Raw genomic sequence first — 26,553 nt, 5'->3', positions numbered from 1 at the left:
TTGAATATTATACATTGCATGTTTGAACAGATTGAATATTTTTCGAAGTGAATTCTAGAAGGTGAATATAAATTACTGAATTTTTAATTATGAAAATTTGTGTGAAATATTTTGTATTGAAATATTTATAGCTTGGCTATGTTAAAATTCAGGACTTAAAAATGCAAGCCCTGGAAATACAAGGCATTAAAATGCAAGCACTGTTAATGCAATGCATAATTTTTTCAGTTAGTGCTATTCAGCGTGCTTCTTGTTTCATAAAAATACGGAATTATTTTCTTCTATAGTGGTTATGCTATTTTTGTTGTAGCCAGGGAGTTAAAGTTATGTTTTGTTTCATTTGTCTTTTCTGAGTTTAGTTAAGATTTTTTAAATCCTTTAAATTGTTGCATCCCCTAGAAATCCTTAGGATTATATTGATATACAAAGAGACACTGAAAAGTTTAAATAATAAAAACTAAAACCTCTTCTTGCTTAACATACTTGAGTGTCTCCAGTGAACAGTTTGGATCCTCCAGTTTTTCTGAGAGTAGCTTGACTCCTGATTCTCCTGGGTGATTGTAGCTCAGATCCAGCTCTCTCAGGTGTGAGAGGTTTGAACTCAGAGCTGAAGACACATACCTACAGCCTTCTTTTGTCACCATACAGCCAGATAACCTACAAACACAAGTTCACATGACATTAGTTTATTTGTTGTGCACCTAATGCTGTATCTGTTTTTTAATGGATTATTCAGTAAAAACATAATTTACGTAAAATAAACTTTTACACTCATTTAACATTAGCAGGAAGAAACAAATATTTTCCCAAATCATTGGATGTAATACAGTACACATCTTGTATTTAATTGTGAAATAAAATAAGAAGTTAGATCTATCACACTATTATCACAGACAATAGTGGCGTAATACTGCTCCTGATATCTTATGTTGACAGAGTAGTGAAAGAAAGGATATAAAGATAGGATTTAAAAATCAAACGTTTAACTCCATGCTACAAAATGAAATAAGAAGCTGCTTGAAGATTCTCACAGTCACACTTGTAAACACAACACTGTCAGAAATCCACACTTCCAGTTCCAGTTGTCAATAAAAAAACTCACTATCCAATGAGAATGCCCTGCTAGCCCTGCCCACGTGAGATTTGCACCAAAATTACACCGTTTTTTTCAAAAGTTTTTTTTTATTAATGATGAATTTATATTTTTCTTAGTTTATAGAACAGTTGTGGTTAAAACATTCACCACAAATGTACACAGTGTAAAGTAGATTTGATAATGCAGACTAGCAATGACAATGAATAGGATGAAAGTAAAATGGATGGAGGATAGAAGCAGTCCCGGACTGTCCATCGGCAGCACCAAAAGAATAAATAGATTAAAAAATTAATTGGTTAGTCTTGACTGGCAGTGCTACGCTATATGAATCAGCTCATGTGTTTCGCACTTCTGTAAAACGGTTTCCGAACAGAACCGATATCGCTTCATCTACAGCGATATCGTTGACTTGATTGCAAATAAATGGACAGACACTATTTAACTGAACAGAGATGACATAACTGAATCCAATGATGAACTGCCTTTAACTATCATCTTTGCATTATTGACACTGTTTTCCTAATGAATGTTGTTCAGTTGCTTTGACGCAATGTATTTTGTTTAAAGCGCTATATAAATAAAGGTGACATTGACATTGACATTGACGTGGGTCTCGATGAAAGAGGTGGCCAGAAGTAGCAGTCAAATTTTGCAACATCACTGACCTGTTCAGGGCTTCAAGTTCAGGTTTTCCTTTGTAAATATACTAGATAATTTTGTCATTATTTACGTAGTTGAGTATTAAACTGTATCTGTTAGGCTATCAGTAGCACCTCGTTATCATCATCCTTCAGAATACTGTGCTAAAAGACATCAATATCTATTGTAAAGTCACATAAAAAAAATTAAGCAACGACAAATATTCACATAGATTTATTGTACAGGGAGGGAGCAATTCTCAATTCTCAATTCTGCAGACAGCAACACAAAAATAATATGAGTTGTATCCTAATAATTCAATAGTGTGTTCAGTATTAGAACTCTTCAACAAATGTAGTGTACTAATTTTTACATTTAGGCACTTTAGAAAATGTGTTTTAATACACTACAAGTCAAGTGATTTTTTTTAAAGAATTCTCTTCAGCTCAAGAAGCCTGCATTTATTTGTTCCAAAATACAAAGTTGGGATACATTGTAAGTAAAAGGGGAATGGAATAATATAAAAATCTCATAAACTTATATTTCATTCCTCAAAGAATATAGATAACATATCAAATATTGAAAGTGAGACATTTTGAAATGTCATGCCAAATATTGGCTCATTTTGGAATTCATGAGAGCTACACATTCCAAAAAAGTTGGGACAGGTAGGAATAAGAGGCTGGAAAAGTTAAATGTACATATGAGGAACAGTTGGAGGACCAATTTGCAACTTATTAGGTCAATTGGCAACATGACTGGGTATAAACAGAGACCCTCTCAGAGTGGCAGTGTCTCTCAGAAGTCAAGATGGGCAGAGGATCACCAATTCCCCCAATGCTGCGGCGAAAAACAGTGGAACAATATCAGAAAGGAGTTTCTCAGAGAAAAATTGCAGTTTGAAGTTATCATCATCTACAGTGCATAATATCATCCAAATATTCAGAGATTCTGGAACAATCTCTGTGCGTAAGGGTCAAGGCTGGAACACCATACTTCGGGCCCTTAGATGGCACTGCATCACATACAGGAATGCTACTGTGATGGAAATCACAACATGGGCTCAGGAATACTTCAGAAAACATTGAACACAATCCACCGTGCCATTCACCGTTGCCGGCTAAAACTCTATAGGTCAAAAAGAAGCCATATCTAAACATGATCCAGAAGCGCAGGTGTTTTCTCTGGGCCAAGGCTCATTTAAAATGGACTGTTTCAAAGTGGAAACTTTTCACTGGTAGTGTATATTTGTATGGAATATAGGTTTGTTAAATCTAGGGTATTCAAGTAATTTTAATATAACATTCTGTGTTAACAAACTCTTTAAATAACAACTATTGCACCAGTAAATGCACCAGACTTTAGACCAGGTGTGAGCTGGTCTATGGCGCTGGCTATTTTCAGCTCCTTAAAATAGAACACACCTCTTTTTTAGACCAGCATGCCCATGAGCACAAAAATGAGGGCAAATGCATTTACTAATTAAACGATGTGATGCTGGACGCTGACTAGATGTATAATCAAGTGAAACCTTATGAAGTTTCAATAACAATATTCACTAATTTACCATTCAAAGGCTTGATGTAAATAATATAAATGTAACAAATAAATGTAACTGTAACAAAAGTAACAATGCTGTTCTTTCAATTTACCCCCCCCCCAAAAAAAAAAATCCTGAAAAAATATTCTCAGCTCTTTTCAACATTAATAATAATAGTAATAATAATTTTTTTGTAGAAAATAAGATTGTTAAAAGGATTGTGTGACTGGAGTAATGATGCAAAAAATTCAGTCAGTCTGAATCAAAGTCAGCTTTGATTGTTCCAAATAAACTGTTTAACTGCACTCCCAAGTGGATATTAAATTATGTTGTGGGATAATTAAATATACTACTAAATAAACTAAAAACATAAAATTATATAGATGTATTTTTTCCCACTCAGTCACACAGCTGACTAAATGGCTCATTATGCAGCTCATTATGCAGACCTTTGTCTTCTCAGGTGTAAATCACAATGATATTCATGATAGTTGACGCCTACTCGCATATGACTTTTACCAACAAAAAGTGTTTTTAAATTTAAATCAATATTTAGTTTTCTGTGAGTAAACAAGTTGATTATCACATAATTTAGAAAGAAAAATTCTAAGCTACAAGCTCCAGTTCTCAAAAGTCCTGGGAACCAATTTTCTCTATGTGTTTTATTGCCTTATTCAAGTGATTTTACATTTTTAGTTTTTCACTAACCACGCATAACATTTTTTTCTTCTCAAAAACACAATCATGTACATACATGCTGCTCACATATTATTACAGTCCAGTTTGTGCTGTTTGTGCATATTATTACAGTCCAGTGAGATAAGACTTTACCCATTTAGATATTTATAAGCAACTGAAAAAAAGCACAAATGTCAGGGCATGACAAAATTTCTCCAGGCCCCAAAAATACCCTTAGACCTTAGAGGGTTAAGCCCAGCAGGGGCTCCTGTTTCCGAAGTAAGCCCACAGAAGCCTCCTGATCCTGAGTTAAGCCCAGGGACCCAGGGAGGGCTCCTTAAACCCAGGGAGGGCTCCTTATTCCCCGTTAAAACCAGGGAGAGCTCCTGATTCCGCATTAAGCACAGGGAGGGCTCCTGATTCCTGAGTCAAGCTTAGGGAGGGCTCCAAGCCCCGAGTTCAGACCTATAAGTTCCCCTAAGCATTTTTTTTGTGTGGGGGGGGGGGGGGGGGGGGGGCATCAAGCCGTCTTGTTCAGACGCTCTGACCACTCTGGAGGCTCACTGTCCCGTATGTATCTTAGGTGCCTCCAGAGCGGGGCGTCATGTCAGTGTTGTGGACATTAGTGTCCTTGTTTTACCCGTCTTAGCTCCTGTTGCCCTTATTTGGTCCTTCCTGTGCATGTCCTTGTCACATAATTTATTTGTTTTCATTTAAAAGAAGAAGATAAGACTTGTGGACGATTGAATTTGTACAAGTGTGAGAGAGAGCCCTGGTTCCTAAAGTCTGGTATAGTCTGAGCATGTTTGTGTGTGTGTATGTGTGTGTGAGAGAGAGAGAGTAAAGTTTTTTTGAAAGTAAACGTGGTCAGTTGGTCTCCAGAACTTTTCATATTATTGCCCTACCATATTCTCCGCACTATAAGGCGCACTTAAAAGCCTTTAATTTTCTCAAAACATGACAGTGCACTTTATAATCCGGAGCCTTATATATGGATCAAGGCGCTCTGTCAAAATGTTGACATTCCCTTTAGCACAGCTCCATCTAGTGGATGCATAACGCAAACCCTTCTATGCGCCTTATAATCCGGTGCTCCCTATATATGAAAACAGATCTAAAATAGGCCATTCATTGAAGGTGCGCCTTATAATCCGGTGCGCCTTATAGTGCGGAAAACACGGTACATGTATTATTATTGTTCAGATAACCATTTAAATAGCCTATTATTTGGGAGATCAAAGATGATATCAGCAGAGATATCTTGATATATTTACTGATGTTTACTTCATATTTCTTCAGACAGAATCATAATTTCTATTCATTTTCCACTGATTTAAGCGATCTGATGATAAACTGCCTCTCCCAGCGCTGTCTCTGTGTGTTTGCTCCTCAGTGCTCATGCTGTGTGTCAGACAGACTCTGATTGGTCCTTCGCCTTGTCAATCTTTAGAATGTTATCTGGCCATAACAACACTGATACACCTCTGTACCCACGAAATATCCAAATAATAAACCTGGTTTATGATAGTAAAGCTTGGTATGAGATTTTCTTGAGATCTGGGGAATTTTGATAAAAAATATAAAAAATGTACATCTGAAATGCTAACTTGTGCAGCAATGTAAAAGGCTATAAATAGCATATTTTTACAACAGTAAACGACCAAATTCCAACCGTGATCTCAAAAGGAAGTTATTATAAACACTCGATCAGGGTTTAAAGTGAATTTTGAGTAAAGTTAAAAGTTTACTAATAATTTCATAAATTGTCTGATGTAGCTTGATGCTAACGTTATTAGCTATAAAGCTACTAATAGCAGGTGCATTTCTTCTTCATAATGCATTTTGTTATAATAATTCATGTAAGGTTGTAAGAAAATATTTTGTTGTATTTTTATAGTAAGACTTTTGATAAATAAGGGCTAAATGCATACTGAGACTGAAGTGAGATTGCAGCTTGGTGTCTTTATAAATGTTGAAATACCACAACAAAAGTGGAATAAAAACAAAAGAATAATGATAAAAGAATAATGCAGATAATGTGTCATACCTGGCGGAGGTGTGAAAGACTTGTTTTGTGAGAACAATAGAATCATGAATGTGGGAGTATTCAGAGCCAAACATACAGAAAAAACACACAGCAGAGCTTTACATGTGAGTTTAGATTAAGATGACAAGTGCCATAAATCAATCTGATTAGCCTTCTCTAAAAACACACATGACATGGCCTTTTATATTTCATAAAATTCTGTTTTACAGATTATATTATGAAATTTCAATTGAAGCTTTGGTACACTTGTGGCTTTAGCTACACTATGTTTTTAAAATAATATCGTACATCAACTATTTTTTTGATACATTTAAAAAATATGTTTTATATTTTTGTTTTTTATGTTTGAGCTTATATATCTCTATTATCACAACAGTCTGAGTGATTCTGATTCCTGAACAGTAAACTTTGAAGTGTCAGTTTTGTGAACAAATGTTGATTATGTATCTAGTCAGAAAGAATCATGAGCAGAAACCTTTTTATTTTGGGTATGTCATTTCTGTCTCCATGCCAAAAAATGGGGGGTGACTAGTAAGGGGTTAATAGATAAATGCTCTGTTTGGTAAATTAGCTCACAAGCAGTCTCATAGGTGGTCTAAGATAACGTTAACTGTTAAAATCTGATATACCTGTTTTAAATTATTTGAAATTTAACACTATAAACTATACAGTATTCACTTTCTAAGTCTTTAAACTTTAACCGTAGTAACGTTAGTTTGTTTGAATGTCTGTTGCTCACTCTTGATGATGCTCATGCTGATTCTCATGCTAATAAACCGCTGTATAAAGCTTTATGTTAATTAGACAGAGGCAGCGGAAATCATGTTCAGTGTATGTGGGATTAATAATTTCCCTTTTTCTCCCTCAAGTGGCAGGCTTGTAAATTCTGTCATCTGCTCATTATTGGTGTTAATGGTGTTTTTTACATGCATGTTTTGAATGCTAGTTTAATTCTCAAATAGATCTGTTACTGTAGTTAAAAAAAAAGTGAACAAATGGTTTACTTTTTTAAAGTTCCTGACTGCCACCAGTTGAGTCAATGATTCAATGAGTTGCTTATAAGAAATTATATTAATTTGTTACCACCTAGTAGTTTAAATGTATTATTTATTGCTGTAAAATTAACAAATTAATATATTTATTATCAGGTGAAGAGACAGTCTGGGCAGCAGCAACAAGACAACTATTACAAGTAGAGATGGATTTCAAGAACTGGTACTAATTTGGTTCCTGACTTGTTCAGTACTGAAAACATTTATGTAAGCTACAGGATCAATAGTGCTGCTATCAGTATTCTTGTAACATTGATTCATCACCCTTTAAACACAACCACATATCATCCAAATCATCTCCAAGTGGATGGCAGCAAGGATCCAGGATCAAGAGATCATTCTTCATGAAGACTGTTCCACAGGAAGCCATTTATCCTGGGTGAAAAACTAAACCTGGTTATTTCAGCATCATTCAGGCAAGACAAAATACATTTTAATTGATTTCAGTTGGTTATGTGTTTCAGGTCATCCTGACCATTCTGCTGTCCTGGATGTAAGGCCATGCTGGAACTGCATTTCTCGTGGTTGAAAGATTTGTGCAGTGGTATCCAGACATATAACACCCCATTCACACGGGGAGTCAACGCCTCTCGTTTACTTTGAATGGAGTGACGTCAAGCTTTGGTGAAATTATTTGTGAGTTGAAAAATTTTCAAGCACCAATTCAGCCGTCCTCTGATCGTCTTTGCAAATACCCTAGCGCAGACGCTAGCCAATCGTGTGCATGCAATACCAGAAAACTAATGTGATGTGCTGTCACTATATACATATATAGTTTTTTGTTCATTTTGATGTATTTGTAAGCTGAATGCACAAAATGGCTAAGTTATCAGTGACGAGAATTTAAATACAATTCATGTTTTGGTATAGGGATGACAAATTATAAATATTGTTTAGTGCTGTTTTTACCAGGGAGTGGACTTTTTACACCCCAGGCTATTTGCAATAGAATGCGTGGAAGATTTGCTGTGAAAATTCTGTCTTCTTAAATTGTGTTCACAGTCTAAGCGCAACTGTTTTTTTTTATAATATGAATAATGATCCATGAAATGCACTTGATTTAGAAAATGGCTTAGAAGCATTCATAGTGTCGGGCCCATTCAAAATCTAGGCCTACCGTTGCCGCACATAGGCCTATACTGTATAGGCCTAAGTGTAGTGTGTTGTACAGTACATTACGCATCTAGTCTCAAACTCAATGATAATGCACACAAATGACTGTTGCTTAAGTCTGATGATGTTCTGTGAATTAATTTAGACAGTATACTATACAGGGACAGATTATCATGCAGAGGTTCCCTGGACACGGACTGATTAAAGGGCCCTCTCAGTTTAATTTGCATTAATATTAGTCAAATATAAGTAAATGGATTCTGGACCTTTATAGATCATGTTAAGCCCTATTTGGAATATACAGTACAGACCAAAAGTTTGGACACATCTTCTAATTCAAAGAGTTTTCTTTATTTTCATGACTATGAAAATTGTAGAGTCACACTGAAGGCATCAAGGGCTATTTGAGCAAGAAGGAGAGTGATGGGGTGCTGCGCCAGATGACCTGGCCTCCACAGTCACCGGACCTGAACCCAATCCAGATGGTTTAGGGGTGAGCTGGACCACAGACAGAAGGCAAAAGGGCCAACAAGTGCTAAGCATCTCTCGGGGAACTCCTTCAAGACTGTTGGAAGACCATTTCAGGTGACTACCTCTTGAAGTTCATCAAGAGAAAGCCAATAGTGTGCAAAGCAGTAATCAAAGCAAAAGGTGGCTACTTTGAAGAACCTAGAATATGACATTTTCAGTTGTTTCACACTTTTTTGTTATGTATATAATTCCACATATAATTCCACGTGTTAATTCATAGTTTTGATGCCTTCAGTGTGGATCTACAATTTTCATAGTCATGAAAATAAAGAAAACTCTTTGAATGAGAAGGTGTGTCCAAACTTTTGGTCTGTACTGTGTCTGTACTATATATATATATATATATATATATATATATATATATATATATATATATATATATATATATATATTCAAAAGAAACGCATTCAAAATTGCGTCAAATTGTGTGTGCACACGGTTAAATTTCACGCGTTCTGTTTAAAGACTTTTGTCTCATCTAACTTGTAACTCGTTACCTCGTGATTATTTTAGCACTTCCATCAATGAATACACAGCCTGCAAAACACTGAAATAAATATAAGTGAAATAATACAAGAAAGTAGCCTAAATACGAAACTTAAATGCACCCTGTCTATCGGACGTGAGTAGGGATGGGTACCGAAACCCGGTATTAAAACCCCGGGGCTAAATTATGAAAACCGTAGTATCAGTAAGATCTGACATATCAGTTCTGCTTTCGGTACTGGAGGGGAAAATTAATGTACTATGTATTTTTGCTTAATAATGTTATCGTGCACATTTTATCTTACCAAACATTTCTAATTTGCAATATTATTAAGACGTTTTTCTGTGAAATCTGTGAGATCTCTCATGCGCGCCGTGGAGGCTGTCTGTCAGTCACACACACACACAACAAGAACGAGTGCGGCGCACACACACGCATAAGGGGCCGTTCACATATCGCGTCTTTTGCGCGCTCAAATTCGTTATTTCAAATGTAGGCGCGCGGTATGCGCGCTCATAATGGAAGCGACGCGGTCGCAACGCGCATGCACCGTCAGCACCGCATCGAGTTAAAAACATCTCAACTTTTCAGAATGCCGCAGGTGCACCCCAGGTCATGTAACTTCCTCACCTTTTCCGTAGCAATGTTGAAAGCTAAGCCAAGATGAAGGAACAGCTGATAGCTGTATGAGGATTTTTAAATTAATTTAGTAGCAGTGCTACTGCAAGCAGTTTTTAATGCTGCAAATCCATTTATCCATTGCTGAAATTGTCGGAAACACAAGCAATCTCTCAAAGCATCTTTCAAAAGTGCATTATGTGCAGACAGAGAAATGCAAAGTTTTCGACTGCCTAACACAACACAAACTAACACAACACAAAGTACCGATAAGAATACCTTTAAAGTACTGGATCGTTAAGCAGTATCGTAAGAGTAGTAATACCATTAAAACCTTAACGATACCCATCCCTAGACGTGAGTAGCACGGCATGACAAAATACTCATTATAATCAGTGATGCTGGATGTGGCACGACACGACATGACACGACAAATCCCAGACAGTAAACTACCTCATGTTATTTATGAGGTACTGACACAGAGTTCAAATATTCTGTTTAAACAATACATTTTCTGAATGTATAAACTGTATTTTTCTGGGCTCAAACCTGCCTATTTAAAAGGAAATGTTGTGAATGGCATTTAGGGTAATCTGTAAATAACCATAGACTTATATTCTAAATAAAACAATTTGCAGCTATGACTGTTATTACACTTGTTTACAAAACTTCGTATTATGCTAGTTGACACTGTGGTGACGTGGTTGTCACAGCAACCGTCACAGTCCTATTTTCTAGTGTCTTTGTCTTATGTCTGAATATCCTGACATTAAGCACTATAGTCTACCATGGTCAAGTGGGTATAACTGCTGATTGGAGATCTCCAAAATGGGGCGTGAACTCCAAAATGGAGTGGGGTCTCCTTTCGCAAAGACTTTCATTCAGCCTTTTGTTAAATAAAACTTTATAAATTAAACTTTGTTTCTAGTTCATCTAAAATAAAATATACTATATAAATAGTCTGAGAGCTTTCTGTCCCTCCATTGGAAGTGTGTGTACGATATACTGTATGTCTATATACTTCCATGTCCAGAAAGGTAATAAAAACATCATCAAAGTAGTCCATGTGACATCAGTTAGACAATGCTGAATAAAGTCGTCGGTTTTGTTATTTTTGGACCAAAATTTATTTTTGATGCTTCAATAAATTCTAACTGACCCTCTGATGTCACATGGACTCCTTTGATGATGTTTTTATTACCTTTCTGGTCATGGACAGTATACCGTACATACATTTTCAATGGAGGGACAGACAGCTCTCGGACTAAATCTAAAGTATCTTAAACTGTGTTCTGAAGATGAACGGAGGTCTTACGGGTTTGAAACAACATGAGAGTGAGTCATTAAAGACATAATTTTAATATTTGGGTTAACTAACCCTTTAACTGAACTGAACAATCTGTAATTTGTTCAATATTTATCCCAACCCAATGTTCAAATGAATGTACAAACAACAAAGACAGTATATTTTGAATATTTGTTTAACAGAATCTTTTTTATGACTGAAGGCCAGTATTAATGATACAAATAATACTGATGTATCAATAAAAAAAAATTTTCCCTAATATTTAACGACTGACTATAGCCATTCAACATTAGAGTATAATAGTTGACTAACTGTTAATTAACAAGAAGAGACTTGGTCAACAAAAAAAGTAATTGTTGCTTAGCTGCAGAAAAAAAGTTCGGTGGTTTAGCGAACCCTGCAGCGGGGGAGAGCGTCAGGAGATACGCGGTGAGTGAGTGGGTTAAGCGCAAATAACAAACACCTGTCTCTTGTTGCAGTAATTGGCGTGGAGAGAGTATAAAACACCAGGAGAAACAGGAGCGAGGGAGAGAGAAGGATTGCTGGCTGCTACACTACTACGGAATTTATGTTGATTGTTTTGTCTCTTTTGTGCCTGTTTTGCACACTTTTTGTTTTGAATTATAAATAAAGCAGTCAGTAGTAACAGCCGACCCTGCCGTCTTCCTTCCTATACAACGAACATTGTTACAACGTCTAAACCAATTTAAGAGTAACGGTTTAATTGAAGTTCAACAAATAAAAAACAGATGCAATATGGATAAAGAAATGATAAAGCTTGGCTTATTAAATAATCCGGTCCCTTTCTACAAAAGCACTTTTTATAAATAATATTATCACTGATCATAATGTAGATGTGCTCAGTTTGACAGAAACCTGGCTAAAACCTGATGATTAGATTATTTTAAATGAGTCCACCCCCCAAGATTACTGTTATAAACATGAGCCGCGTCTAAAAGGCAAAGGGGGAGGTGTTGCTTCAATTTATAACAATGTATTCAGGATTTCTCAGAGGGCAGGCTTTAAGTATAACTCATTTGAAATAATGGTGCTTCATATACTATTATACAGAGAACAAAATGTGGACCCACTTTATATTAAGTGGCCTTAACTACTATGTACTTACATTTTAATTAATAATTTAGTACAATGTACTTATTGTGTACATACATGTTTTTACATTGTACTTATATAAAAAGAAAACTACATGTAATTACATCTGTATTTAATTTCTGTAATTACATTTATAATTACACCGTTGACCCATACTTTACACCTTAACCCACCCTTAAACTTACCCATACCTCCAACCCTCTCCCTAACCTTACCCCTACCCCACCTCAATAGCAGCAAAAGTGTTTTACAATACAAAATGAACACAATAAGTACATTGTACTTATTTTTTATGTAAGTACATAGTAGTTAAGGCCACCTAATATAAAGTGGGACCAAAAATGTTAAAGACTCATTATAACAATTTAAATGGTTTATTAATTAAGGTGCGATTAGTCGAACAAGGCTTGAAATGAAAGGCTACTATTTGACCAGAAAAATCTTTAGTCGAGGGCAGCCCTAGATTTTAGTAATTTTTGAGCTGCATTCATGAGAGTGGCATATTTAATCAAAATGTTTGAAGACTCAAAAAATTCTGTTTACTTCACTTCAGTCTCATTCATGAAACTCTCTGTAGATTTCATCCTAAAAGTGTACTGTGGCGGGGGAGGCGTGGTTCAATGAGGTCTGCGACGGGAGAGCAAGTGAGGTGACGAGTGGGGTGATAAGTGGGGCAAGTGAAAAAACGATTAACACCTGGCTCTCGTTGCAGTGATAGGCGTGGGGAACCGGTATATAGGCCGGCTCAGGACCGGCGAGATCAGAGACTCGTGGGAGTAAGAAGCTGCCGAGCTGCAACCCAGAGACGTAGACTACAGTAGTGCGAAGTAGAGAAATATTGTGAAGTGCATGTGCATGTGGTGCAATTGTTTATTTATTTTATTTGTAAATAAAGTATCCCACAAGTCTCAGTACGCCGACCCCGGTCTCCTTCCTCTCTACACGGACGAACTTGGTTACATGTACGTAGGCACAAAAGCTAGATTTTGCATACGCACAAAAGTTTTCAGATTTATAAAACCAGACGCCAGAACCTGTGCAAAAATTCCTTTATAAATCCCAGTCAGGGGAATATTGTGCGTACATACATCTCCACCTCACCTCCTCCCCGAAATAACCATATATGGAGCTTACAAGGGGATCTGAGACCAGGCTTTTATGGCTCATACAACACCTATCTCCTGCAGTTCCTCTGAACCCCGTTAATTTTAAGTGTTTTATCTTAACTTATGAACTTACATTTTTTTATATCCACTCAGAGACTCTATATTTTATAAGATAATTAATGAAAAACAGTGGATGGTATTCATACTTTGTGATTTTTGTTGGATACTATCTTGGCCTACTTGGTCGACTGAAGCCTGAGGATTTCCTGGTAGAGAATCTCAGCACTCCATGCCACCCAAGAAGGACCAAAGCAGCAACCAAAGTAATGGAGAGGAGTTGGTGTCACTTTCACAGTTAAGAGATCTAATGAGTCAACAAAGGGATATGTTCATGCAACTTCTACAGCAGCAAGAAAGCAACTTTAAGACTGTTGTGGAATTAATTGTGAACAATGTGAACACTCGGATTGACAAATTGATCAAGGAGACACAGGAGCTGAGAAGCAGCTTGCAATTCTCCCAGAAGGACATTGATGATCTAATAAAGAAAAATGATAAAACTGAGTCAGAAAGAACAATTGCTTGTGCTGAAACCAAAATAATGCAGGTGAAATTTGCAGAAATGACTGAGAAAGCGGATTACTTGGAGGGTCAAACAAGAAGGAATAACCTTGTTGTGGATGGCATTCCTGAGTCCCAGAATGAAAGCTGGAAAAAGGTTGAAGACAAAGTCAAGTATGTGATAAATGAGAAGCTTCACCTGGACAGTAGTCAGATGGTGATTGAACGTGCACATAGGACTGGCAATCCATCCGGATATTCTGGAAAGAGACCTAAGCCTATCATGGTTAAATTCTTCAGATACAAAAATAAAATGACTGTTCTGGGAAAGACTAAGAACTTGAAAGGGACCAACATCTATGTGAATGAGGACTTTACTGAAGCCATCAGGCAAAAGCGTAAGGAACTCATTCCAGCCATGAAAGCTGCCAGAGAACGAGGTGACATAGCCTACATCCGACATGAAAACCTTATTGTCCATCACCCTGCCCGAAAGTATAAGGATAGGAAAAGAACTAACAGCCAGGAGTTGGAGCTAAGAGCTGAAGTGAGAGACTAGTTCTCTGGTTTCCTTAACTTGAGCTCATATAGACAGAACTGATTTTAAAGAAAAATAATAATTATGGATAGTAGGCCTATTGGTGATAAGCATCTCCTTGCTGTTTCAAAGGGTCTTATGGCTCATTTGAATGTCTGCAGCATCAGAAATAAGGTATTTGAACTTAATTATCTAACTACAGAAAACACCATTCATATCTTGGCAGTATCGGAGACTCATCTGGATGCTACTGTTCTTGACACAGAGATTTCCATTGATGGGTATAATAGTTTTAGAAGGGACAGGAATAAATATGGGGGTGGCATAGCATTATATATCAGAGATAACTTTCCGGCAACACTATGCTCTGAGTTTATCTCAGATGGTTTAGAATCGTTATGGGTTAAAGTGCATCTTCCTCACCTAAAGCCGGTGCTAGGATGCTGTTATAGACCTCCTGGGACTGATGTGCCATACCTGAATGATTTATGTGTGTTAATTGACAGAGTTACAGATGTGAATATTGATATTTTTTTACTTGGGGATATGAACATTGACTGGTTTGCAAATCAATGTCCAATGAAACAAAAGATAGTTTCATTGATCACTGCTTGTAATCTGTCTCAGATGATCTCTCAACCAACCAGAGTCTTTACTAACAGTGCTGAACATACTTCTGCCACTTGCATAGACAATATTTATACAAATATTCCTGAATGTTGCACTAAACCTGTTTCTCGATCTGTGGGTTTTAGTGACCATAATATCATAGCAATTACCAGAAAAACTAAAATTCCAAAATGTAAGGTTAATATAGTACATAAAAGAATGTTTAAGAAATTTATTCCGGAGAGTTATTTGGCAGATGTTGGTGGTATTGATTGGACTGATGTGTATGCTGCTGAGGAGCCTGAGACTGCCTTAAATATCTTTATGGAAAGATTTATGAAGATTGTTGATAGGCATGCCCCTATGAGAAAGTGTATTGTAAAAGGGAGACCAGCCCCATGGCAGAATGAGAGTATAAAGAGCCTCATGAAGGAAAGAGACCAAGCCGAATCTATATTAGTGAAGATTGGATTGGTGGAGGACAGATTCAAGTACTGTCAACTGAGAAATCAGGTTACTAAACTGAATAGATTGATGACAAAAGATTATTACATGCAGAGAACAAATGCTGTAAAACAAGATGGTAAAGAGCTCTGGAAAACCCTTAATGAAATAATGGGGAGGAGGACATCTGGAGGGGCTTCCTTTGTGGAGTCAGAAGGCAAGTTTTTGACCAAACCATCTGATATAGCGAATTATTTTAATGATTTCTACATAAGGCAGAATATGGACAATACTGATTCTAATTACCTAAAATTTATAAAAAAAAGATGTGATGCAAGATAAGAGTTGTACTTTCCAGTTTAATAATGTTGATGAGCCGGAAGTAAAAAAGTTGTTGAAGTCTCTGCCCGAACACAGCTCAGTAGGTACCGATATGCTGGACAGTAAAGTACTTAGCCTGGCGGTTGACTATGTTTGCGGTCCGTTATGTCAAACATTAAATGCATGCTTAATGAAAGGTGTTTTTCCCACTATTTGGAAAGAAGGTAAAATTATTCCCTTACCTAAAGATGGCAGACTAGCACTTACTGGGAAGAACAGCAGACCTATTACTATTCTCCCAGTTCTTAGTAAGCCGATGGAGAGAATAGTTCACTCACAAGTAAAGGAATATTTTGAATCTAATGGTTTGAACACAGACATGCTTATAGACAAAACCACTCAACTTGTTCTATCCTTACAGTAGTGACAGATGACTGGCTCAAGGAAAGGGATAATTTAAAGATGACTGGTGCTGTATTGCTTGATTTTAGTGCGGCATTTGATGTCATAGATCACAATCTACTCATTGGTAAACTAGAATGCTATGGATTTAGTCCAACTGCTATAGATTTTATGAAGAGTTATCTCACATGTAGGACGCTGAGGGTTTATTACATTTTTATATTGCCATCTTCACAAATGATTTTCCATCTGTTTTGTGTAAAGCAACTGTACAAATGTATGCTGATGATTCCACATTGTATTATGCTGCAAAAACTGTCAGTGAACTGGATTATGTTTTATCAGCTGAGTTAAATATGGTTTCTGATGGGATCAAAGTTGGAGAATAAGTTGGTGTTGAATATCTCAAAAACCAAATCAGTTATTTTTGGATCAAATCATAAATTGTCATTAATTCCAAAGATGAGTTTGAACTTGTCTGGGGAACCTATAGAACAGGTAGATAAAGTAAAATTACTGGGCACAATAGTGGATAGTAAGCTGTCATGGGTAGAGCATATTGATACCATAGTGAAGAAGATGGGTAGTGGTATCTCTATGGTGAGGAAATGTCTTTCTTATGTCCCCACACACATTGTGGAGCAGGTGGCTAAATCTTTAATTTTATGTCATTTGGATTATTGTGCCCCTGTATGGTCATCAATATCTAAAGGTCAACTAAAGAAATTACAAACGACCCAAAACAGAGCTGCTAGGTTAGTATTACATTGTCCCATTAGAACAAATACTATTATTATGCACTGTCAGCTCACATGGTTAACGGTGGAGAAGATGCTGGTTTTTAATACAATGAAGTTTTTTAGAAACATTGTCTATTCCTCTCAACCAGTTTTTTTATATAACCAAATTGTTAGGTGTGATCAGGTACGTTCTCATGTGACTAGGTCTGTGGATGATAGCCTGATGATGTTACCAGGCTCAAAATCAAATGCTTTAAAGAGAACTGTTATTTATCGTGCCATCAATCATTGGAATAATTGCCCATTGAATATACATAAAATGAATGGCAAAGACTCTTTTAGGTGCCATCTGAGAATGCACTATTTAAGATTGTGAGTAAGGAAAGGACATATTTATTTTATGAATGTAATACTGTAATCATTTATTCAGACTAATTTATGATGATGTGTATTGATGTATATAATGTTGTAGTGCTATATTGTTTTTATATTAACATTATGTGATTTCTTTTTGTTGTGGACCCCAGGAAGACTAGCTCGTTCACTTTGATGACAGCTAATGGGCATCCATTTTACAATAAACAATTTATTATAGATAACCTCATTTGCATATAATTTCTATACATATTCCCATCCACGTGACGAAATATTTAACAGTTTAAGATTCAAGACATTAAGGAAATATGAGATATGGACAATTCTATTCTATATCAATTCTATTTGTGCCATACACAATTTTTATTGCTAAAAATCATCCAGTATCCTTGTTATTTTTAGCATAAATATATACAAATAAAAATCCCTAAAAACAAAAGTGTTTAAAATTGTTCTCAGATAAATATTTTAGAATATAGTTAGTCTCATTCCTTTTACACTGGGCAAAAAGTATCTAAATAGTTTTTAACAATTAAAATGAAATTTATGCAGTTTTGCTGATCAGGTGAAAATCTTTTAGTTATTTTTAGCCTATTTTTATTACAGTGTAAATAGAATTGCCTGACTCAGCGAGTCACTGACAAAGTAGCCTATTTTAAAAAGAAAATTACCAAGCAAATTACCATTTTCTTCAAGTTGTATCCTTCAAATACAGTGGCATTTTTCTTAATGTTGTAGAGATGACTTCGCACGACATCAACACCTCCATGCAGCTGCGGACAATGGATCATTAGACCACTAAATCCAGCAGTGTTCCCCGTAATATCAAAGTAAGTGCACATCATTGATACATGATCATTGTTCTCACTAAAATATTTTCACATAGCATGAGATCTGCAGTTTAGTTTAAAAATTAATTATTGTGCATCTATAGCACTCCTCGCTGTCATTAAAACAGCATGCAACAGGAAAAGTGTTCAAGCACATCTAAATGTCTAATATTCACTATGTCTAAATTCATATAATTTTTAACTTCTGCATAATGACTTTACGCATTTCCAGTGCTTATTTACATTAATGAGAGTGAAATATTTAATGTAAATGTGTATATTGAAATGAAAACAATATATAAAATTGTTCCTTACTACATTACTTTTCTCACGCCAGGAAAAAGAGTGCGTACACAAGGTCTAGAATGTCCGTAAATTGCGTACATACATTTATACCAAGTTTATTTTTTATAAATCATGATATGTCGATACAAAATTGCATACGCAATTTCTATGCCTATTTTGTGAGTATGCAGCATTTATAAATGAGACCCCAGGACCCTATACAGGACCATATACACTGAGCAACTCACATCCTCACCAATAATCAGGTATGGACAAATTATCCCACAATATTTGATATTTTTCATTCTGCTTTACTGCGCCTCATTACACACTGACCAGATTTTTGTTTTGATTTCAAAAATTAAAATACAATTTTTTAGGCCTCAGCAGTCTAACAATGCTTTTCAAGATCAAAATGATTGAGATGGTAAAATCAAAACAAGAAGGCGGCACTTTACGGTTTAAAGAAACATCAAACAGTAAAGTAATACAAGTAATATTCAGTGACACAAACTATTCAGCACATCTGACAAACATTTAAGTGAGAATGTGTACATATTTAAAAAAAAAAAAAAAATACAAATTATTTGCAAATAGTTAAAATGTATTAGATATGCAGCAGGGTAGAGTGGCGGAAAATGCCCCAAGGGGTATTTTTTTTTTTTTTCAAAATAACCACTAGATCAGGGGTGGGGAATGGTGATCCTGGAGGTCCACTGTCAAGCAGAGTTTATCTCAAGCCCTAAAAAAACCTACCTGTGGGCTAGAGCATGGTTCAGTTGGGCTTGGGCACAGTAAAGGTAGTGTGAGCACCAACCATGTAGTGTGAGCGCTAACTGTACCGGAGCGCATACATTTATATAATTGCATCACAACCATTGCAATTTGATAATCACACTTAGCCATATAACATTCTCTCAACCATGCATTGTTAGAATTTATGAATAAGTTAATGATCATCTGGAAAAAAATATATATGTATATATGTATAAAAATATGTATAAATTATTTATATTAATTGTATATTACCATTTATTATGGTAGCATTTTGTTAATTATTTGATGGAAAACCATTTACCTCAGTATCTCCAGCTGATAGTTTGGACTCTTCAGTCCATCAGAAAGAAGCTTTATTCCTGAATCCTGCAAGTCATTGTTACTCAGGTCCAGTTCTCTCAGGACAGAGTTTGAGGATTGTAAAACTGATGGCAAACTCCCACAAGACTGAGTGGTGAGATTACATAAGGACAATCTGAACAATATAACAGTAATTACACACAGAATAAATCTTAACACTGTGTTATTTTTTAAGTAATCAACTTTTAAAATAATAAATTAGGTGTTTTAAACTCAAACCTCAGAATCTCCAGTTTACAGTTTGGAGTTTTCAGTCCATTTGAAAGCAGCTTCACTCCAGAATCCTTCAGGTCATTGTTACTCAGGTCCAGCATATTGAGATGGGAATTTGAGGATTGTAGAGTCGAAGACAAACTTTCACAGGACTGAGCAGTGAGATTACACCCACGCAGCCTGTATAAAGAATAAAACAAACAGCCACTGAAAGTCAGTTTATTAGTTTATATAGTTTGTAATCTGCAGTGCATGTTTGGGCTAAATATAGTGTTATTAGACTTTATTGCTAACACTTTATAATAAGCATACAACAACTAAGCACTTTAACTCATTCCAAAACTATGATAATTGATTAGTAGTTTAGGAACTTAGGTAAACAAGATGGTGGCACATCCACATGCAGCAGCTTCTCTCTCTTTCCTATCAGAATGGTGTTTTTTTGTTTTTTGGCCTGTGAGTTGCAGTGTTTTTGTATGTCTTCATCACGTCTACCTGTCTTTAAACGTGCAAATAGTTGTGAGTTTTTGTTGTAAAGTGAAGGGAACTAAAAATATCCTGTTGGTACATTATAACATTATTAGTGTTATGAAGAGAGTCAGATACATTCGGATCCAAATGCAGTATTTATTTAGAGAATGGTCAGACAGGCAGAAATCAGGAATGGCGTCAGGTGTGTCAGGGATAACCAGAATCAAAACCAGAAACAAGCGGAGATCGGGGCAGGCAGCAGAGAAATCAGAGTCGAATACACAGTCCACAGGTCAAACACGGGAATAACAAACACAAAGGAAAAATGCTCGGAAATGTCAGACAGGCTAAACAAGACTTCGCAGTGAGTGAGAGTGATTGTGGTGCTTATATGTGTGTGTGAATGAGGTGCAGGTGTGGCAAGGAAATTGGCTGATGAATGAGGTGCAGGTGTGGCAAGGTGATTGTGATGCAGTGACTCATGGGAGATGTAGTTCGGGTGTGGTGCAACAGTATGAGAGGTGCTAGTGTCCAAGTGATGATATGGTGACATCTGGTGGTTGATGGGTGAAATGGTCCTGAGTGGAGTGCCCTCTACTGAAGTTCATGGGCACTCCAGGTAATGATCGTTACAATTAGGCCAGCCGTTATTATTTCTAAATGTACTAGAATGCAACTTATACATGACTTGTATATTTTTTTCCTCTCACAGACTTAATTAATTTTTTTAACGAGTTTAAAGAAAACATGCAGCAAACGAAAATAGGTGATTAATCTGTTAAAATGCAACCTATACTCTCACAAACTTAATTTATTTTTTTAGCGTGTTTAAAAAATAAATAAAGAAAACATGCAGCAAATGAAAATAGGTGATTAATCCATTAAAATGTGTTATTCTGAGTTAACAGTAATTATAATTATTATATACTTCAGAACAGAGCCTGGGCCTAATCTAGGCTATCCAGGGTGGGGTTTTTTTCATTGCATCGGAAAATGACTTTGTGCTGTGGACGGTTTAAAAACGTTTGATATAAAGGTTGCTGTCCCATTTTATACAGGAATTGTTCATTTAAAAAAATCAAATTATATTGTTAGTTCTAATTATATTATCAACACAAGTTCATTAAGGCTATTTAACATGCACTGTGACATTTTACCCTTTTAACTTATAAACTCCTTGAGATTTTAAAGTCAGTTTAATAGTATATAAATTCTATTAATTCTATTCTTTTATTAATTCCAGTGCTGGCTCTCTTCGACGAGAAACGAGAGAAATGCAACATTCACAGATTACACAATGGTTTCGTTTTCGTTTAAAAGACATTTCAAGCTTTCTGTATCCTTATTATTATACATTATATAATATTATATATTATATAATATTATATGTTATATATTATTATTATTATTATTCTGTATATTTTTAATGTATGTGAGACACCACAATTAAATTCATTATCATGAAAAAATTAAAGTGATGAGACGGTGCCCCCGTCAATAATGCGCATTAATAATTTTTGCACAAACACTTGAATATGAATATTAATTCACATTTTGCATATGCATTACAACGTAAAATATTTTATACATGCAATTATCCAAAATAAAACCAAACAAGATTTGTAATGAAGATAAAGCAAATAAGAATAAATGCTGCACATCCAGCATCACACACTCCTGCTCACTTTACACACCTGCATTTAAATGCAGCTGCAATTTTTTTTTAATTAAATTATATGATCAGGTACGGCTGGCTGATAAATAGGTTTTATCGATTAACTTGAATTTGTAGTTTACATCGTTTTGTTTGAAGGTAAATCGGTTATCTTTTTAACATCCACCGACACTCCACTCAGGGCTCAACCCTCCCCGCGCGTCTGAGAGAGACATGCTGCCGAGCAGAGTGTGAGCGGAGCGGTGTTATTCTGAATGGAACGAGAAGGATTTTATTAAGAGTCTGAGCATCTTGGTTTTTACTCACTCCAAGCGCGCTCCATCACGATTAGAATTCATGCCAACAGCCCGTAATATAACTGCATATTCAGCAAGAATTCATGTTAAACATATTTAGCTATAGCTTGATCAGAAGGTTACAATGACTGCAATAGTCAAGCGGGATGTTACAGGCTATAGGAGTTTGTCTGTTTCTTTTACTGATTATTTTCGGGTTAAAGCATGATTTAAACAGATACAGCACATGCAATGGCCTTAGTAATAATGCATTAAAAACAAATGTAATCTTACAGTGCTACTACATTATCACTAGGCTATCTGATTTTGAAATCTTGAAGAAATTAAAACAAAACAACAAAATTTGCATAGCGGAAAACAGCAATCAAAGATTTAATGCTTACAATGTTATTAGTTTGGCATGTGATAGGGAAAAAATTTACACACAATAGCCTAAGCCACTTTGAATCTCTCCTGTTATTTATTTGTAGTATCGACTGTTAGTTCTCACTGACCATAAAAACCTGGAATGCCTTAGGGCAGCCAAGAGACTCACCCGCTTCCAGTTCTCCATCACTTACCGCCCTGGGGCAAAGAATTTTAAGGCCGATGCTCTGTCCAGATGTTACTCACCCTAAGAGATGTCTGAGAACCCCGAACCCATCCTCCCAGATAAAGTTATAGTTGCCCCTATCACTTGGTCTGCTGAAACCCTACCTCCAGCCGAAACTCCTACCAACGCTCCGCCGGGTTGCCCAGCAGGACACCAGTACATCCCTAGGACACGTCGCACTCCTCTCATCCACGCCACCCATACATCACTTGGCACTGGTCACCCGGGGGTCAATGAAACCCTCTCGTTGCTACGGGAACGCTTCTGGTGGCCCAACATGGCCTCGGATGTCAGAAGGTACGTGAGTGGATGTAACAGCTGCGCCATGTCCAAGAGTCCTCGCCATCTACCATCTGGCAAACTCCATCCTCTGCCCGTCCCCAACCGCCCATGGTCAAACCTTGGAGTGGATTTCATGACCGACCTTCCTCCCTCTGATAATAACACATGTATTCTGATTGTTGTGGATAGATTTTCTAAAGCATGTCGTCTTCTTCCTCTGAAGGGTCTCCCCACTGCCATGGAAACGGCAGAACTGATGTTTAACCATGTCTTCAGGTACTTCGGCATTCCAGAGGACATAGTGTCGGATCGGGGCCCCCAATTCATCTCCCGGGTATGGAAAGCATTTCACTCCCTCCTAGGTGTGGCCATCAGCCTGTCCTCCGGCTACCACCCGCAGTCCAACGGGCAGACTGAAAGGAAGGTCCAGGAGATCGGACGCTTCCTCCGTACCTTCTGTTACGGCCACCAGAACTCCTGGAACCAATTCCTGGGGTGGGCCGAGTACGCACAGAACTCCCTCCGTCAACCCACCACCGGACTCACACCCTTCCAGTGCGTACTCGGCTACCAGCCCCTGTTTCCCTGGTCTGGAGAGCCCTCTGACGTTCCCGCGGTCGACTATTGGTTCCGGGAGAGCGAGAGGGTCTGGGACGAGACCCATTAGCAACTACAACGGGCGCTCCGTAGACGCAGGACGGCAGCCGACCTTCGCCGTTCCGAGGCTCCCCAGTACCAACCCGGTCAGAAGGTCTGGCTGTCTACCCGGGACATCCGCCTGCGTCTACCCTGCCGCAAGCTTAGTCCCAGATTCATTGGCCCGTTCACTATCACTCAGCAGATCAATCCGGTCACCTACAAACTGCAACTTCCTCCCGAGTACCGGATTCACCCCACATTCCATGTCTCACTCCTGAAACCTCACCATCCTTCTGTTCTTCCCTTCACAGAACCTGGCGAGACGGAAGCCCCCCCTCCTCTCCTCCTAGATGACGACGCAGCCTACTCGGTCAAGGACATCCTGGACTCCCGGCGGCGTGATGGGCAGCTGGAGTACCTAGTGGACTGGGAAGGATACGGTCCAGAGGAATGCTCCTGGGCCCCACGCAACGACATCTTGGACCCCTCCTTGCTGGATACTTTCCACTCAAGACACCCCAACCGACCAGCTCCCAGGGGTAGAGGACGCCCACCACGACGTCGGGGTCCCCGGCCCTCAGGAGCGGGCCCTGGGGAGGGGGGTACTGTCACAAACACGCCAGGTTCCACCTCCACACAATCACGGCGCACACCCTCACCTGAATACTAATCATCACCACCTGTTCCGCATCACCTATCATCCACCACAGCACCACAAAAGCCACACACACACACACAGTCATTGTCCGTTCGCGACAAGATCATTCCTGCGCTAACTATTAGGACTAACTCCTCTTTACCTTCTCTCCAAGGATAACCTCCGAAGACTCTTCTTCCATCTTCTCTCCAAGGATTACCTCCAAGATCCTCCTTAAACCCCACGGTGCGTGTGTGTGGTCCCCTCCTTCCCGGCACGGATCCCAACACCCATCCACTCCTCACTTCCCGCTCCTCTGCTTGTGTCCATTCAATAAATAACATCTTTCATCTGTTACTCCTCTGTCTCTGAGTGATCCGTAACAAATGGGAACAAAATTATACAGTGCTTCATGTTTTACTAAACATGCAACAATTTCTTAATCCGTGTACAGACAAGTGTCTTTTTCCCAAGAAATTATGTCAAAATAAAGGATGGGTAACGAATAACAAAAATGCATGTTTTATTAAAGGAATTTTAAAATATAAATTAAAATATAAGCATAATATATGAAAATATTGACATTTTGCATATTAAACCCCCCTAAAATAGGCTACCACTTTTAATGCTCCGATGCAAAGTAAACCACAATTTCTTTTGAATAATTTAACATATAATTCATATAATATAAATAATGTTTCACACCTTTTAAATGTGTCAAATCTAAAATATGGTTTAATACCATGTAGCTTAGAGAAAATATAAGCACAGGCTCAGGCACAGGCTTGACATTTATTCTGCTTGAATTTGTTCTAAGAAATGTATATAACTTCATAAGTACCAAACTTTCATCTGTGAACATTAAATATTAAATATATTAAATATTTTAACTAGTGTTTTTCTTTCATTTTCCGTGACTGAAGCCTTCAAATGTAACACATCAGCGAGGAAAAACTCACATCTATTTGCGGAAATGTGCTTTGATGCGCTTGTTTGATAACTTGGTTAAAGCACCACTCAGCTGTCAAAAGCTAAAAAAATGCACTTTGCAGATGCTGTGGTGGAGGAACATTACATTGAGGAACTCGAAAGCATCTTCTCGAGGGAAGAAGTTGATACTCAGAGTGAAGGACGTGAGTAGGATCTGAAATAATTTTTTGAGCCTGTCTAGTAATGGTTTCTTCAAAAAGTGCCTGAAGTGTGAGATGCTGCTTAACCCCCATAATTTTCATGGCTCTCTGTGTTAACCGTGTTATCTGGGCTTTTAAGTGTACAGTAAGGTTTCCAAACCAGGCTGAGATGCCATATCGAAAAATGCTCTCAATTACAGTATGGTAAAAGAGAAGCAACATTTTCTGGTTGACACCAAAGGCTCTCAACCTTTGAAGAAAGTACAGACGCTTTTAGACCTTAGTACAAACGTTTCCCACCTGAATACTCTATGTAAGTTTATTATCAATGTAAATGCCCAGATATCTGTAAGAGTCCACCTGGGCTATATTCTGACCGTTAATGACCACTGGTGAGTGGTCTCCGGTGGACTTAGGGTCAAACATCATCTCCACTGTCTTCTTTGTATTGATGCTAAGGAAATGTTAATCACACCACTGGACAAAATTCTGGACCTCATGTTTGTAAGTAACAACATCTGATGTTCCAGATATGAGACCCAAAATAGCTGTATCATCAGATAACTTCATCATGGTTCGCGGAAACATGGCTCAACAACAGTGTTCCAAGCAGAAAGACTCCTCGTCATGGGAGGTAAATCACGTGGTGGCGGACTTTGTGTTTACAAACACAACCTCGCCCACCTCAGTCCCTCAGACCATATCACTGTCATGCTAATGCCTGCATACAGACCTTTCGTTAAAGTCACCAAACCAGTTCACAAACAGATACAAGTGTGGCCAGAAGGGTCATTAGAGGCTCTTCAAGGCTGTTGTGACACCACTGACTGGAATGTTTAAGTAGGCTGCCATATACAATAACATCACAGTCCTCCAAAAGTGCTCAGAGACTATCACTGACTACATCACCAAATGTATTGATGATGTAACAATCACAATTACCATCTCTTTCTGGGCCAACAAGAAGTGGTGGATGACGGGAGATCTACAAACTCCTGAAGACACAGAATGCTGCTTTAAGAGCTGGAGATGAGGTGGGCCTGAGAACAG

General features: G+C 37.6%; 1 protein-coding gene across 1 annotated transcript in view; it reads right to left on the bottom strand.

Annotated features, from left to right (window-relative positions):
• The window catches only part of LOC132106167 (NACHT, LRR and PYD domains-containing protein 3-like), a 147,144-nt gene that overhangs the window by 66,149 nt on the left and 54,442 nt on the right, over positions 1–26,553 (bottom strand). Inside the window, exons 6-8 of the mRNA XM_059511829.1 lie at positions 19,788–19,961; positions 19,510–19,683; positions 484–657 (exon numbers count right to left, since the gene is read on the bottom strand). Coding sequence (XP_059367812.1) covers positions 484–657; positions 19,510–19,683; positions 19,788–19,961 — 522 coding nt within the window. The remainder of the gene's footprint in view (positions 1–483; positions 658–19,509; positions 19,684–19,787; positions 19,962–26,553) is intronic.

Source organism: Carassius carassius, chromosome 26 (assembly GCF_963082965.1).
Source record: "Carassius carassius chromosome 26, fCarCar2.1, whole genome shotgun sequence".
NCBI lineage: Eukaryota > Metazoa > Chordata > Actinopteri > Cypriniformes > Cyprinidae > Carassius > Carassius carassius.
Note: the sequence above shows the minus strand (reverse complement) of the source record. Positions and strands in the feature narration are given on the sequence as shown.